Here is a 14755-nt window from a genome sequence, read left to right on the forward strand (position 1 = left end):
TTACCAAGATTCGAACCTGGGATCCTCAGATTGAAAGTCCAATGCTTCATTTCCTTGGTCAAGACACTTTGTTCCAAATTTTCCGTACGTCCACCCAGCCGTGATTGGGTACTTGACTTCTGTTGGGGAAAAGTTAAGATGGCAGAAAGAGAGGACCGGGCCACGCCTTTCTACACCGAGCCCAGTACGAGGTAATGTCCAGTTTTAGCATCCTCAGTTGTCGCACTCGTTGGTTACATTTTCATGGTTTGTGGGACAAAAAACAAAACAAAAAAAACCCCAAAAAACAACAGAAAAAGCAAGATGGTGGCACATTAGTTTAATGAGTGAATGCGTGTATCAAAACTGAGTGAAATAGCATACAAAATAAGAGTCAAAATCCACTGAAAGTGGGTTGCAGCATCTGTTAATGGTAATTTCATTTCATACATGCACAAAAATTGCCAGTAAAATTGGTGCAATGATTTAGAATGCTAAACTTGGACTTTCCCTGGACATGAATGCACTGTTCAGAGGGCTGTGAAAGGCTGCGGGATCTGTAGATTTTTTTTTAACTCACTCAGTACGGCCGGTCCTCTCTTCTCCTCTACACAGACCCCTCGGATGTCCAGTGGGTGTCTCAATGACCCAACCTTTAGCTTCCGTCGTCAGAATTGTGGTATTCTTTGTCAACATTCACCTCTTCAGTATAAGAGCCTTCCGCTTGCAATATTTTGATGGTGGTAATTGGGGTGAAACGCTGTTAACGTCGTCTCTTTCGCCGTTCGTATGGAGAGAGTTAAAATGTTATCATTTTTTAACCACCGCCCTGTTATGTGTACACAGGAAGGAAGCCCTGAAGGCCCACACACAGAGGAAGCACGGAGCGGCCAGCAAGCCGTACCAGTGCCCCCTATGTCCATCCGTGTCCTTCTCCTCGGCCGTGGAGCTGACCCGCCACCTGGTGAGCCACAAGGACCTGGAGAGTTCTATGCCCCTGCCCCTGACGGACCCCCTGGCCTGCAGCCAGTGTGGGCAGAGCTTCGAGACCATGCAGCTGCTGCAGGAGCACACGTCCATCCACAGCGCTGTCATCAAGGTTAGTGGGGCATTGGGTGGTACTTTTGATTTGATTTGAACTGGACGGGCGCAATAGCCGAGTGGTTAAAGTATTGGACTTTCAATCTGAGGGTCCCGGGTTCAAATCGCGGTAACAGCACCTGGTGGGGGTAAAAGGTGGAGATTTTTCCAATCTCCCAGGTCAACACATGTGCAGACCTGCTTGTGCCTGAACCCCCTTCGTGTGTATATGCAAGCAAATACACATGTTAAAGGTCCTGTGATCCATGTCAGTGCTCAGTTGGTTATGGACACGAGAACATACCTAACATGCACACCTCCAAAAATGAAGTGGCTGCCTACATGGTGGATTTACGTCATACAAGTAAAAGCCCACTACTGTACATAGAAGTGAACGTGGGAGTTCTGGCCCAGGAACAAAGAAAAAGAAGAATATACCAGCCGCCGTGGCGAAGTGGTTAGCGTCGCGGACTGACGGCTGGGAGGACGCGGGTTCGAATCCCAGCAGAGGTGGGTTTTTCGGCCCGTGGCCGGCTCCTACCCAGAGTTGAGTGTGCTGTGGGCTTAAATGGGGAGACTGGGACCACACAGTCGAGTGTCATCCACTTCAAGGATGCGTCTTTGGGTGTGTTGCTCTAATTACTTGACCAACACTGCAAGTGTCTGTATCTCTCGGGCCTGGTTAACGCCGGGATATCATTATGACAGGAAGCGTAGAGTACAGTCTTGTCACGCAGTCCCAAACCAAAATGGACCTCCATAGCAACATCGTCATCATCATCGTCATCCTCCTCCTCCTTTATCGTCATCAATATAAACAAAATAGTCTCAAAGTCTGTGGCCTTTCATGCCCTGCTCTCATGGTGACCTCAGTTTCGATACCCCTCCACTTCTGTGCTTGGGGTGAGTCCTGTCAATGTCGTCAGTATCGGCGGATTCGTCGGGGGCTGTTGTTTGAGGGACGTGGTGGCGGTCTCCACTCTGGGGGGGACGCTCACTCAGTCTGGCTCCGCGACTAAGCCATTATTGTCGTTAGTAGGGGGCTTAGTAGGTGGTGTCCTAAGTACGTAAAATCAGAACAGGCACCACTGAACACCACCGAAGTGACTCAGCAGCAGTGCAGGGTCTCCTCTGGTGTGTGGCCTCCAGGCGACCTAACATCGATGGTTCCCTGTGGACTGCCAACGCTGGAACTGCGATGGACGAACCCGGGTGTGGCCGTGTATGGGGGAATCTAAATGAGCGGCGTGGGAGTAATGCCACTGAAACGGTGCAGATGATGGGGCAGCAAAAAAAAAAAAAAAAAAAAGAAAAAAAGAAAAGAAAAAGAAGAATATAGCACCTATCCTCAGCTCTAAGCGCTTTACAAACACGGAGTCATTTTCACAACAGGCTGCCTACCTGGGTAGAGCCAGCTGACAGCTGCCACTGGGCGCTCATCATTCGTTTCCTGTGTCATTCAATCAGATTTCAGGCACACATACACGCACGCTCAGACAGACATGTAGCATTTTATGTGTATGACCATTTTGTTTATTCATCCTGCCATGTAGGCAGCCATACTGCATTTTTGAGGGGTGTGCATGCTGGGTTTGTTCTTGTTTCCATAACCCACTGAATGCTGACATGGATTACAGGATCTTTAACGTGTGTATTTGATCTTCTGCATGTGCACACGAAGGGAGTTCAGATACTAATAGGTCTGCACATATGTTGACCTTGGAGATTGTAAAAAATCTCCACCCTTTACCCACCAGGCGCCGTTACCAAGATTCAAACCTGGGATCCTCAGATTGAAAGTCCAATGCTTTGACCACTTTGCTATTGCGCCTGCTTTTGGGGTTGTTGTTTTTTGTTGTTGTTTGGTGCTTGTTTTTGTTTTTTTTTTTTTTGGCCGAGGGGGGGGGGGGGTTGTTGTTGTTGTTGTTGCTGCTTTTGTTTCTTTTCCTTTTTCTTTTCCTCATTTCTTTAACTTTCTATCCATTCCTTTGTTTCCTCTTTTTGTGTGTGTGTGTGTGTGCCTGTGTGCGCACACTGAAAACTGGAGACAGTGACTAAGGATCTACAGATGTCAGTTTTTGATTCAGCGTGGCAGGCACCTAATGCTGACAAGGATATTATTATTTAAGTGAACTGCAGTCTCACCAAAATGCTTACCTGGCTTGATATTTTTTATGCAAAATATTGAAGATTAATTCATGCATCAAGGCATCTGAGTGAGTTTATACCTGGATGTTTGATGTCAGCTGAGTTCTTGTATATGTGTTTAAAGTCAGGTGAGTTCTTTCCTAGATGTTTCAAGTCAACTGTGTTCTTACCTAGATGTTTGAAATCAGCCGTTCTCTTACCAAGATATTTTTAAGTCAGCCAAAAGCTGTGTTCTTAGTATACTTAAAGTCAGCTAAATTCTTACCAAGATGTTTAAAGTCAGCCAACTTCTTACCTAGAAGTTTAAGTCAGCCATGTTCTTACCAAGATGTTTAAAGTCAGCTGCAGTTTCAGTTTCAGTTTCAGTAGCTCAAGGAGGCGTCACTGCGTTCGGACAAATCCATATACGCTACACCACATCTGCCAAGCAGATGCCTGACCAGCAGCATAACCCAACGCGCTTAGTCAGGCCTTGAGAAAAAAAAAGAAAAAAAAAGGAGGTGAATAAATGATATATAAGCAAAAGTCAGCTGCATTGTGATGAAGTTTGGAGTCAGCTGATGTTCCTGCAGGATGGCCGGTTCATCAGTGTGTGTGGCACGTTGCAGGTGGAGAAGCTGTCGTGCGAGGTGTGTGGGCAGCAGTTCACCAGCCAGGATGCCCTGGACACCCACATGGAGCACCTGCACTACCGCTCCCCCAACCCCCTGGACCTGGACCCCACGGCCCTGCTCCTCAAGTGCCCCATGTGCTCCCTGGACTTTGCTGACACCATGTCACTGTGCCACCACCTCATGACCCACACCGCCACCAGCCTCACCCTGACCACTGACCTTGACCACGCCGCCCTGGTCAGAGGGGGCAAGGACATGCTGGTCACGTCCCCAAAGAAGGATCTTTCCCGCTCCCACACCCCGAAGAGGTCGGCCTCTGCGGCGGAGCTGTCCCCCGGAGGGTCACGGCTGCCCAAGACGCCCCAGCAGGCCCTGGTGTGCCCCTACTGCCTCAGCGACAGCTTCGACTCCCTGGAGGTGCTGGAGCTGCACATGCAGAGCGTGCACTCCGTCAAGTCCAACGAGATCTACACCTGCAACTACTGCAACGCCCCCTACCCCAACCTGTACAGCCTCCACGACCACATGAACGTGGTGCACCGCAACCACCCGGGCATCGGCATCAAGTACCCCTGCAGCCTGTGCAACAACCAGTTCCCCAGCATTGAGGCGCTGGCCAAGCACAAGTCGCTGTCCCACAGCTACCCGGACAGCAACGATGGTGGGGGCGCCCATTCCTCCTCCTCCTCCAGCGGCATCGACTCGGCTTTCTGTGGGCAGTGCACCCTCACCTTCCCCACCGCGCGGCAGCTGGAGGACCACATGGTGTCCGTGCACGGGGCCGCTGTGGAGAAAAAGCCGGGCAGGACCCGTGGCCGCAAGCCGGCGAACAAGGGCAACAAGGAGAACAAGCAGACCAAAACCAAACTGCGTCAAGCGGCATCATCAACCGCTGCCTCCTCTGTGACTGACTCCACCCCCGCTACTTCTGCTGCTGCTGCTGCCAGCTTCGCTAGGGCACTGCCGCCTCCTCCTCCGGCCACGGACAGCATCACCTGTGACGAGTGCAACGCCACCTTCCACGAGCTGGCCAACTTCCAGGCCCACATGAAGCTGCACCTGGACGCGGCCCTGGCCAAGTTCACCTGCAAGAAGTGTGGGCAGCAGCTGGGCAGTCAGGAGCAGCTGGAGGCGCACCTGTCCCTGCACTACCTGTGTCTGGCCACCGAGTACGGCTGCACCAGCTGCATGAAGCTCTTCTCCAAGCCCGACGAGCTGCAGAAGCACCTGATGGACATCCACGCTCACCACCTGTACAGGTGAGGATGGACTGTTTGATATGTATAGCTCCTGTCTTGCCACCAGCTGTACAGGTGAGGATTGACTGTTTGATGTGGTTACGTATATATATATATATATATATATATATATATATATATATATATATATATATATATATATATATATATATATATATATAGCTAGCACCTAACCTCTCACCACCTGTACAGGTGAGGATTGACTGGTTGATGTGGTTACGTATATATATAGCTAGCACCTAACCTCTCACGACCTGTACAGGTGAGAATTGACTGATTGATATGTTTACATATATATATATATATATAGCACCTAACCTCTCACCACCTGTACATGTGAGAACTGTTTGATTGATGTTTATGTATATATATATATATATAATAATATATATATATATATAGCACCTAACCTCTCACCACCTGTACAGGTGAGAATTGACTGATTGATATGTTTACGTGTATATATATATGTATGTATATATATATATATATATATATATATATATATATATATATATATATATATATATATATATATATATATATATATATCTAGCACCTAACCTCTCTCCACCTGTACAGGTGAGGATTTACTGTTTGATGTGGTTACATATATATAGCACACAACCTCTCACCACCTGTACAGGTGAGAATTGACTGATTGATATCCATATATATATATATATATATATATATATATATATATATATATATATATATATATATATATATATATAGCACCTAACCTCTCACCAGCTGTACAGGTGAGGATTGACTGTTTGATGGATATGGTTACATATATAAAGCACCTGTCCTCGGTCTACCCCTTCACCTGTATATGTAGAGGACTGACTGATTGATATGCATACTCATACTGATTATGTGTATAGCTCCTATCTTCGGTCTACCCTCCACTGGAATATGTAGAGGATTGATTGATTGATTGATATGGATACTCATGCAGTGTTTATCCTCGTCCAGAGGCCAAGCTCTGTGCACGTTACAAACACAAGATTAATTTGCACAACAGGTTGCTAGCACACCTGGGTAGATCCAGATGAGAGCGGACTTTGGGCACTCATCGTTCTTCTTCTTCTTCTTCTGCAACTCCCACGTTCACTCGTGTGCACACGAGTGGGCTTTTACGTGTATGACCGTTTTTACCCCGCCATGTAGGCAGCCATACTCCGTTTTCGGGGGTGTGCATGCTGGGTATGTTCTTGTTTCCATAACCCACCAAACGCTGATATGGATTACAGGATCTTTAACGTGCGCATTTGATCTTCTGCTTGCATATACACACGAAGGGGGTTCAGACACAAGCAGGTCTGTACATATGTTGATCTGGGAGATCGTAAATTTCTTCACCCTTTACCCACCAGGCGCCGTCACCGTGATTCGAACCCGGGACCCTCAGATTGACAGTCCAATGCTTAAACCACTCGGCTATTGCGCCCGTCACTCATCATTCATTTCTTGTGTCATCCAGTCAGGCTTCAGACGCACACACACATACATGCATGCACACACACACACACACACACACACACACACACACACACACACACACACACGCATGCATGCACACACTTACGTATATTAGGATGGGAGGGGGTTCTTTGGAAGTCCTTCTTGATGCTTTGGTTTACAGTTGAATTTTTTTTTAATGTTTTGATAGATTTACAAGTCCTCCTTGATAATGCTTTGGCTTACAGTCCTTGATGCTTTGGTTTACAGTTCACCTTGATTGTTTGCTTGCTTTACAATCCTCCTTGACACTTAGGTTAACAAATGTTGATATTTTGGTTTACAGTCCTTGGTGCTTTGGTTTACAGTCCTTGATACTTTGGTTTACAATCCTCCTCCTTGATACTATGGTTTACAGTCCTTGATGCTTTGGTTTACAGTCCTCCTTGATACTATGGTTTACAGTCCTTGGTGCTTTTGGTTTACAGTCCTCCTCCTTGATACTATGGTTTACAATCCTTGGTGCTTTGGTTTACAATTCTCCTTGATACTATGGTTTACAGTCCTTGATACTATGGTTTACAGTCCTTGATGCTTTGGTTTACAATCCTCCTTGATACTATGGTTTACAGTCCTTGATGCTTTGGTTTACAATCCCCCTCCTTGATACTATGGTTTACAGTCCTTGATGCTTTGGTTTACAGTCCTCCTTGATGCTTTGGTTTACAGTCCTTGATGCTTTGGTTTACAATCCTCCTTGATACAATGGTTTACAGTCCTTGATGATTTTGTTTACAGTCCTCCTTGATAGTATGGTTTGCAGTCCTTGGTGCTTTGGTTTACTGTCCTCCTTGATACTATGGTTTACAGTCCTTGATGCTATGGTTTACAGTCCTTGATGCTTTGGTTTACAATCCTCCTCCTTGATACTATGGTTTACAGCCCTTGATGCTTCGGTTTACAGTCCTCCTCCTTGATACTATGGTTTACAGTCCTTGGTGCTTTTGGTTTACAGTCCTTGATACTTTCACCAGGTCACCACAGAGTCAGTACTAACACTGACAGCTGCAGGTGATGCGGCGGTCACCACAAGGTGTTCACCACCTGTTGCAGTTACCCTTTCTGTGCCCTGTGTGCAGGTGTGCCCTGTGCAAGGAGATCTTTGACTCCAAGGTGAACATCCAGGTGCACTTTGCCATCAAGCACAGCAACGAGTGCAAGCTGTTCAAGTGCACCCAGTGCCCCAACATCTTCAGGTCCGAGATGGAGTGGCAGGTGGGTGTGATGATGATGATGACGATGATGATGATGATGATGATAACACAGGCTGATGCTCATACCCCTCCTAGGCAGGGAGCTGATGACATTTACGAGCTTCCATTTATCATTATTTTTTCCAATCTCACCAGGTCAACGGGTTTGAGGGTCCCGGGTTCGAATCTCGGTAATGGCGCTTGGTGGGTGTAAAGGGTGGAGATTTTTTCTGATCTCCCAGGTCAACACATGTGCAGACCTGCTAGTGTGTGATCCCCCTTCGTGTGTATACGCAAGCAGAAGATTAAATACGCACATTAAAGATAATATAATCCATGTCAGCATTCAGTGGGTTATGGAAACAGTAACATACCCAGCATGCACACCCCGGAAAGCAGAGTATGGCTGCCTACATGGCAGGGTAAAAACGATTATACACGGAAAAGCTCACTCATGTACATACGAGTGAATGTGGGAGCTGCAGCCCATGAAGGCAGAAGAAGAAGAAGATCATTAGGTGATCATACTTGGCAGAAATATTAACAAGTTATTACACAGTGGAGTCAATTTAACTCACTCTGGACGATGGAACGGTATAGTGTTCCTGATGTAAGGTAGCGTTCCAGACGACGGAACACTATAGCGGTTTCGACAGTTAAAAATTTTCCACGTTTTCCTCATGTGGTAGCATAACAATCACAGCTACACCGGGCATTGCGAACATGTCAAGGGTTGAATGGAAAGTTTCTTCATGAGATTTCGTAACAACACACTCCACAGCTGGCCAGCAAGTTCAGGACCCCACACGACAAACCAATCTGCATACGTATCGAAAATGGCGTCGCAGGCGATGCAAGTGGAAATTTTTGGAGCAAACTAGATCACGACAGTGGCTTTTACTGCTGCTGAAGTGATTGAAATGCTTCAAACTGAAGGTTTCAACATCAACGAGGGTGATGAAGACATTGAATAAAATATCTGCAGTGAAGAAATCAACCAGCATGAAGGTAATGATAGTGACTCAGCTTCTGAGAGCAGTGAAGAGGGAGGGGAGTGGGCATTCACACAGTGTCAGGAGAGGGGTCAGTGGGTCAAGTACAGTGAGTTTCATTCATTTACCTTATGTTTTGTATTTTTTGTGATATTTTTCCTAACCCTAACAAATGGGTCATCTGTAGGGAAAAGCAAGGGAGAGAACTATTCGTCTGGAGTGAGTTAACGCAAGCATGCATGAAAATTTGGTTCATGCAAGCTTTTTTTTTTCTTTTTTTTTTTTTTTTGCCTTCCTGACCACAAGTATTTCTTTCCTGTCCTTCACGCAAACATTGGTAAACACAGGCCAGTTTGTCTTGTCCCCTGAAACTTGTGTTTAGCCAACTGCTCTGTGGTTTGTTTTGTGTGCCAATCTGTGTGCTCCATGTGCATGTGGCATCAGCTGTTCCATTACAATTTCTCACAATCCAGGTAAACTTATACTGTTAGTTGAGCAAACTCTGAGTCTAACAAGCAGCACATGCATTTGTGAGTCAGAAACAATGAAGAAGTGCCCTCCTCATTGTGCACTGTTCCTCTCTCTCTAGTCATAAACTATTTGAATTTTCACTCATCACAAAAAAATTCACCAGCTCATCATGTTTCCAACTGACAGTGACATGGTCTGTTTCATGTTTCATTCATTGCCTGTCAGCCATGAAATCAGTTCTCAGTTCAGTTTGGGTATAGCTTGAACCTGTGCGGCATACATTAGCAACAACACAGTAAACAGCTTGATGGGCTTGGGTCTTCTTCTTCTTTCTTCTTCTTCTTCTTCTTCTTTCTTTGTGGGCTGCAACTCCCATGTTCACTCAAAGGACACGTGGGCTTTTACGTGTATGACCGTTTTTACCCTGCCATGTAGGCAGCCATACTCTGTTTTCTGGGATGGCCTGGGTTAATCATCAGAGAAACACCCACTAACAATAACTAGGGATGCTGATTTTTGTGTTCTTCTTTTATTTTCTTTTATTTTCCCCTGTTCCTTCTTTTCCCTGAAGGCCTGACTAAGTGGGTAGGGTTACACTGCTGGTCAGGCATCTGCTTAGCAGATGTGGTGTAGCGTATATGGATTTATTCTGAATGCAGTGATGCCTCCTTGAGTAATTGAACTGAAGAGAACTGAACCTTGTTTCCAGGTGCACGTGAGGGTGAACCACAGTAACTGAACTGAAGAGAACTGAACCTTGTTTCCAGGTGCACGTGAGGGTGAACCACAGTAACTGAACTGAAGAGAACTGAACCTTGTTTCCAGGTGCACGTGAGGGTAAACCACCTGCACCTGGCCAAGCCGTACCGCTGCCTGTTCTGCGCGGAGAGCTTCACCAGCGAGATGGAGCTGCAGTGCCACCTCACCACGCACAGCAAGCCCTTCCGCTGCCCCATGTGCGAGCAGGCCTTCCACATCGAGTACCTCCTCGACCAGCACCTGCAGACTGAGCACGCTGATTCCGACACCAAGGCCGCTGTGGCCGCTCTGCTGTCCCCGGTCCCGGGCAACGTCAGCATCAAGGAGGAGGCTGATTCGTCCACATCCGTCGTCAGCAGCCTCAGCCTCTCCCTCACCCGCTCCCCCCGCCCCTCCTCTCGAAGCAGCGACGCCCGAAAGTCAGTCAGTCCGGCCGTTCCCCAGCCGTCCCTGTCGCCCGTGGCGCTGTCGGCCCTGTCGTCGGCGGTGTGGAAGAACAGCGAGGCGGTGCACATGTGCAACATCTGTGACAGTCGCTTCACCCAGCCCTCCCTGCTGGCCATTCACAAGGCCCAGGAGCATGGGCTGAAGATGGGAGGCAACTCTCTCAGCCCCACTGGCAAGGGCAGGAGCGCCAGCGTCAGCCCCTGCGGGAGCTTCAGCGTGCCTGCATCACAGTCGCAGTCGCAGCCGCAATCACAGGCGACGAGAGAGCGGTTCTTGCAGCAGAATCAGACTCTGGTGTCTGTTTTAACAGGTGAGTGCGTGACTGACCTCGTGTGTCGAAAGTGCCAGAGTGTTATATCTGTTTAGTCTTTCACTACCATAGACGACTTTTAGTCGACGAGACAGCTCACTGCCATAGGCAACTTTAGTCAATGACATCGAGAGGTCATGTTACCGTTTTTCATATTGTAACAAAGCTTGACAGCAACCTCCTACTTTGCCATGTAACAGGAACCTGCTACACATTGTAACAAAGCTTGACAGCAACCCCCTACTTTGCCATGTAACAGGAACCTGCTACACATTGTAACAAAGCTTGACAGCAACCCCCTACTTTGCCATGTAACAGGAACCTGCTACACATTGTAACAAAGCTTAACAGCAACCCCCTACTTTGCCGTGTAACAGGAACCTGCTACACATTGTAACAAAGCTTGACAGCAACCCCCTACTTTGCCATGTAACAGGAACCTGCTACACATTGTAACAAAGCTTGACAGCAACCCCCTACTTTGCCATGTAACAGGAACCTGCTACACATTGTAACAAAGCTTGACAGCAACCTCCTACTTTGCCATGTAACAGGAACCTGCTACACATTGTAACAAAGCTTGACACCAACCCCCTACTTTGCCATGTAACAGGAACCTGCTACACATTGTAACAAAGCTTGACAGCAACCTCCTACTTTGCCATGTAACAGGAACCTGCTACACATTGTAACAAAGCTTGACAGCAACCTCCTACTTTGCCATGTAACAGGAACCTGCTACACATTGTAACAAAGCTTGACAGCAACGCCCTACTTTGCCATGTTAACAGGAACCTGCTACACATTGTAACAAAGCTTGACAGCAACCTCCTACTTTGCCATGTAACAGGAACCTGCTACACATTGTAACAAAGCTTGACAGCAACCTCCTACTTTGCCATGTAACAGGAACCTGCTACACATTGTAACAAAGCTTGACAGCAACCTCCTACTTTGCCATGTAACAGGAACCTGCTACACATTGTAACAAAGCTTGACAGCTGTGGCCAACTTTCCCATGTAACAGGAAATTGACTTATTTTCCCCCTTTGACCAGGTTTGAGGTTAACAAGCCCACTGTGTTGTTTTCGCAGCTGAATCATGTGACTGAGAGCGTTGAGCATAAGATACCTTGTGCCAGGAAGAAGCTTTTCATGCAGAAACTTTGCGTCAAAAGAGTTAAACGCTCTCACATATCTACTCTTTTATCATTTTTGATGTACAACACAGTCACACATCTACTGATTCATCGTTGTGTTGAACACACACATCTACTCATTCATCATGTTAGACACACACATCTACTGATTCATCATCATGTCAAACACACACATCTACTGATCCATCATCATGTTAAACACACACACATCTACTGATTCATCGTGTTACACACACACACATCTACTGATTCATCATCATGTTAGACACACACATCGACTCATTCATCATCATGTTAAACACACATCTACTGGTTCATCATGATGTTAAACACACTCGCACATCCACCCCCTCATTATTACTTATAACAAGAACGTTGACCAGAACTCGTCCGCTTACCTCCCCTGTTGCAGCGGACGCACAGAGCAGCCACCAGATGGCCTGCACGTTCTGCAGCCAGACGTTCCGCAACCAGACGGAGTGCGACAAGCACATGAAGATCCACGCCAACTCCACCAGCCTCAAGTGCAACATCTGCGACGAGACATTCCCGTCCTGGTCGACACTGGCCGAACACAAACTGCAGCACTGCAAGATCCAGCAGGGCAACGTGTGCTTTGTGTGCAAGCTGACCCTCAAGACAGAGGAACAGTTCTACTCCCATGCCCAGGAGCACGGCTATCAGGTAAGGCTGCAAAGAAAGATTGATTGACGGGTGCAATAGCCAAATGGTTAAAGCGTTGGACATTCAATCTGAGGGTCCCGGGTTCGAATCACGGTGACGGCGCCTGGTGGGTAAAGGGTGGAGATTTTTCCGATCTCCCAGGTCAACATATGTGCAGACCTGCTAGTGCCTGAACCCCCTTCGTGTGTATATGCAAGCAGAAGATCAAATACGCACGTTAAAGATCCTGTAATCCATGTCAGCGTTCGGTGGGTTATGGAAACAAGGACATACCCAGCATGCACACCCCCGAAAACGGAGTATGGCTGCCTACATGGCGGGGTAAAAACGGTCATACACGTAAAAGCCCACTCGTGTGCATACGAGTGAACGCAGAAGAAGAAGAAAGATTGATTGGTGGATTGATACCGAGACTTATATCGGGTAGCACTGGGGAAAGATTGGTTCAACATGGTGATCGGGTGACGCTGCAGAGAAGTATCGATTGATGGATTGATATTGATACTTATACAGCTATCAGGTAACGCTGCAAAGAAAAAATTGAAAGAACACGGCTGTCAGGTAATAATGCTGCAAAGAAAGATCGATTGATGGATTAATACTGATACTTGTATGGCTATCAGGTACTGCTGGCAAAAAGATTGATTGAACATGGCTGTTGGGTAATGCTGCAAAGAAAGATTGATTGATGGATTAGTATTGTTACTCCTATGGCCATCTGGTAATGCTGCAAAGAATAGTTGATTGAAGGACTAATGTGGATACTTGTATAAAGCTATTTTCGGTCTGATGCCAAACTCAAAGCACTTTACAAACACTTTACATACATAGAGTTGACTGAGAGCTGCCTTTAGATGCTCACCATTCGTTTTCTGCGTAAGTCAGACATGCTTCAGTCCTTCCTGCACATGCGCACACACACACACACACACACACACACAATACACACACACACACACACACACACACACACTGAACATCAAAGTTGTTTCCATTGTGCAGGGGTCGTTGCTGCAGTGCATCGTGTGCCGCCAGACGCTGGCCTCGGTGGTGGAGCTGCAGATGCACGGCAAGCACCACTACCAGCTGCGGCCCAGCTTCTACACCTGCTGCGTCTGCCTCAAGACCTTTCACTCCAAGGAGAACCTCGTGTCCAAGCTCAACGCCAGCGGCCGCACCTACTACGTCTGCAAGCCCTGCTACCACGGGGAGTCCCCCCTGCACACCTGCCCGCAGTGCAGCGAGAAGTTCGCCTCCAAGGCTCAGCTGGACGCGCACGCAGCCACCCACAGCGCCTCGGCCAGCCCACCCAAAGGCTCCTCCTCGGTGAGCTCCTCCCCTCAGACGTACCAGTGCATCAAGTGCCAGGAGTCGTTCGGCACGGAGTATGAGATCCAACTCCACGTGGCCAACCACATGCTTCAGGAGGGCACCACCCACGAGTGCAAGCTGTGCACGCTGGTGTTCGAGTCGCCGGCCAAGCTGCAGTGCCACCTGATAGAGCACACCTACAGGAACCAGGCGGAGATCGGCTGCCGGGTGTGCGGGAAGACATTCGGCTCGGCGGCGGAGATCCAGGTGCACGCCTTGGAGCACGGGGTGCAGGGCCGCCGCAACATGTGTGGCCAGTGCAGCCAGAGCTTCTTCTTCTCCGCCGAGCTGGAGAACCATGCGCTCATCTACAACCACTCCCCCGCCACGCCCTCCGGCGTCGGCTCTCCTCAGAGGTAGTGTTTTGGGTTGTTGTTTTTTTTAATTCATTTTCGTTGTGTCTTATTTTAGTGTTCTTTTTGCATTTTGTTTTCGTTGTATCTTATTTTCGTGTTCTGTATCTTATTCTATCTTATTTTTGTTGTATCTTATTTCAGTGTTCTTTTTGCATTTTATTTTCGTTGTTTCTTATTTCAGTGTTCTTTTACAACTTATTTTTGTTGTATCTGATTCTAGAGTTCTTTTTTTAATCTTATCTCATTGTACACTGTATCTAATTTTAGTGTTCATTTTGCATCTTATTTCATTGCATATTATGTATTTTAGTGTTCTTTCGTGTCTTATTTTGTTGTATATTGTATCATATTTAAGTGTTCGTTTTGTATCTTATTTTACTGTGTATTGTATCGTTTTTAAGATAAA

General features: G+C 47.1%; 1 protein-coding gene across 1 annotated transcript in view; it reads left to right on the forward strand.

Annotated features, from left to right (window-relative positions):
• The window catches only part of LOC143300346 (zinc finger protein 423-like), an 87494-nt gene that overhangs the window by 65852 nt on the left and 6887 nt on the right, over window positions 1-14755 (forward strand). Inside the window, exons 6-11 of the mRNA XM_076613949.1 lie at window positions 826-1078; window positions 3816-5080; window positions 7687-7822; window positions 10089-10779; window positions 12351-12622; window positions 13625-14349. Coding sequence (XP_076470064.1) covers window positions 826-1078; window positions 3816-5080; window positions 7687-7822; window positions 10089-10779; window positions 12351-12622; window positions 13625-14349 — 3342 coding nt within the window. The remainder of the gene's footprint in view (window positions 1-825; window positions 1079-3815; window positions 5081-7686; window positions 7823-10088; window positions 10780-12350; window positions 12623-13624; window positions 14350-14755) is intronic.

This window comes from Babylonia areolata, chromosome 26 (assembly GCF_041734735.1).
Source record: "Babylonia areolata isolate BAREFJ2019XMU chromosome 26, ASM4173473v1, whole genome shotgun sequence".
In the NCBI taxonomy this organism is placed as follows: domain Eukaryota; kingdom Metazoa; phylum Mollusca; class Gastropoda; order Neogastropoda; family Buccinidae; genus Babylonia; species Babylonia areolata.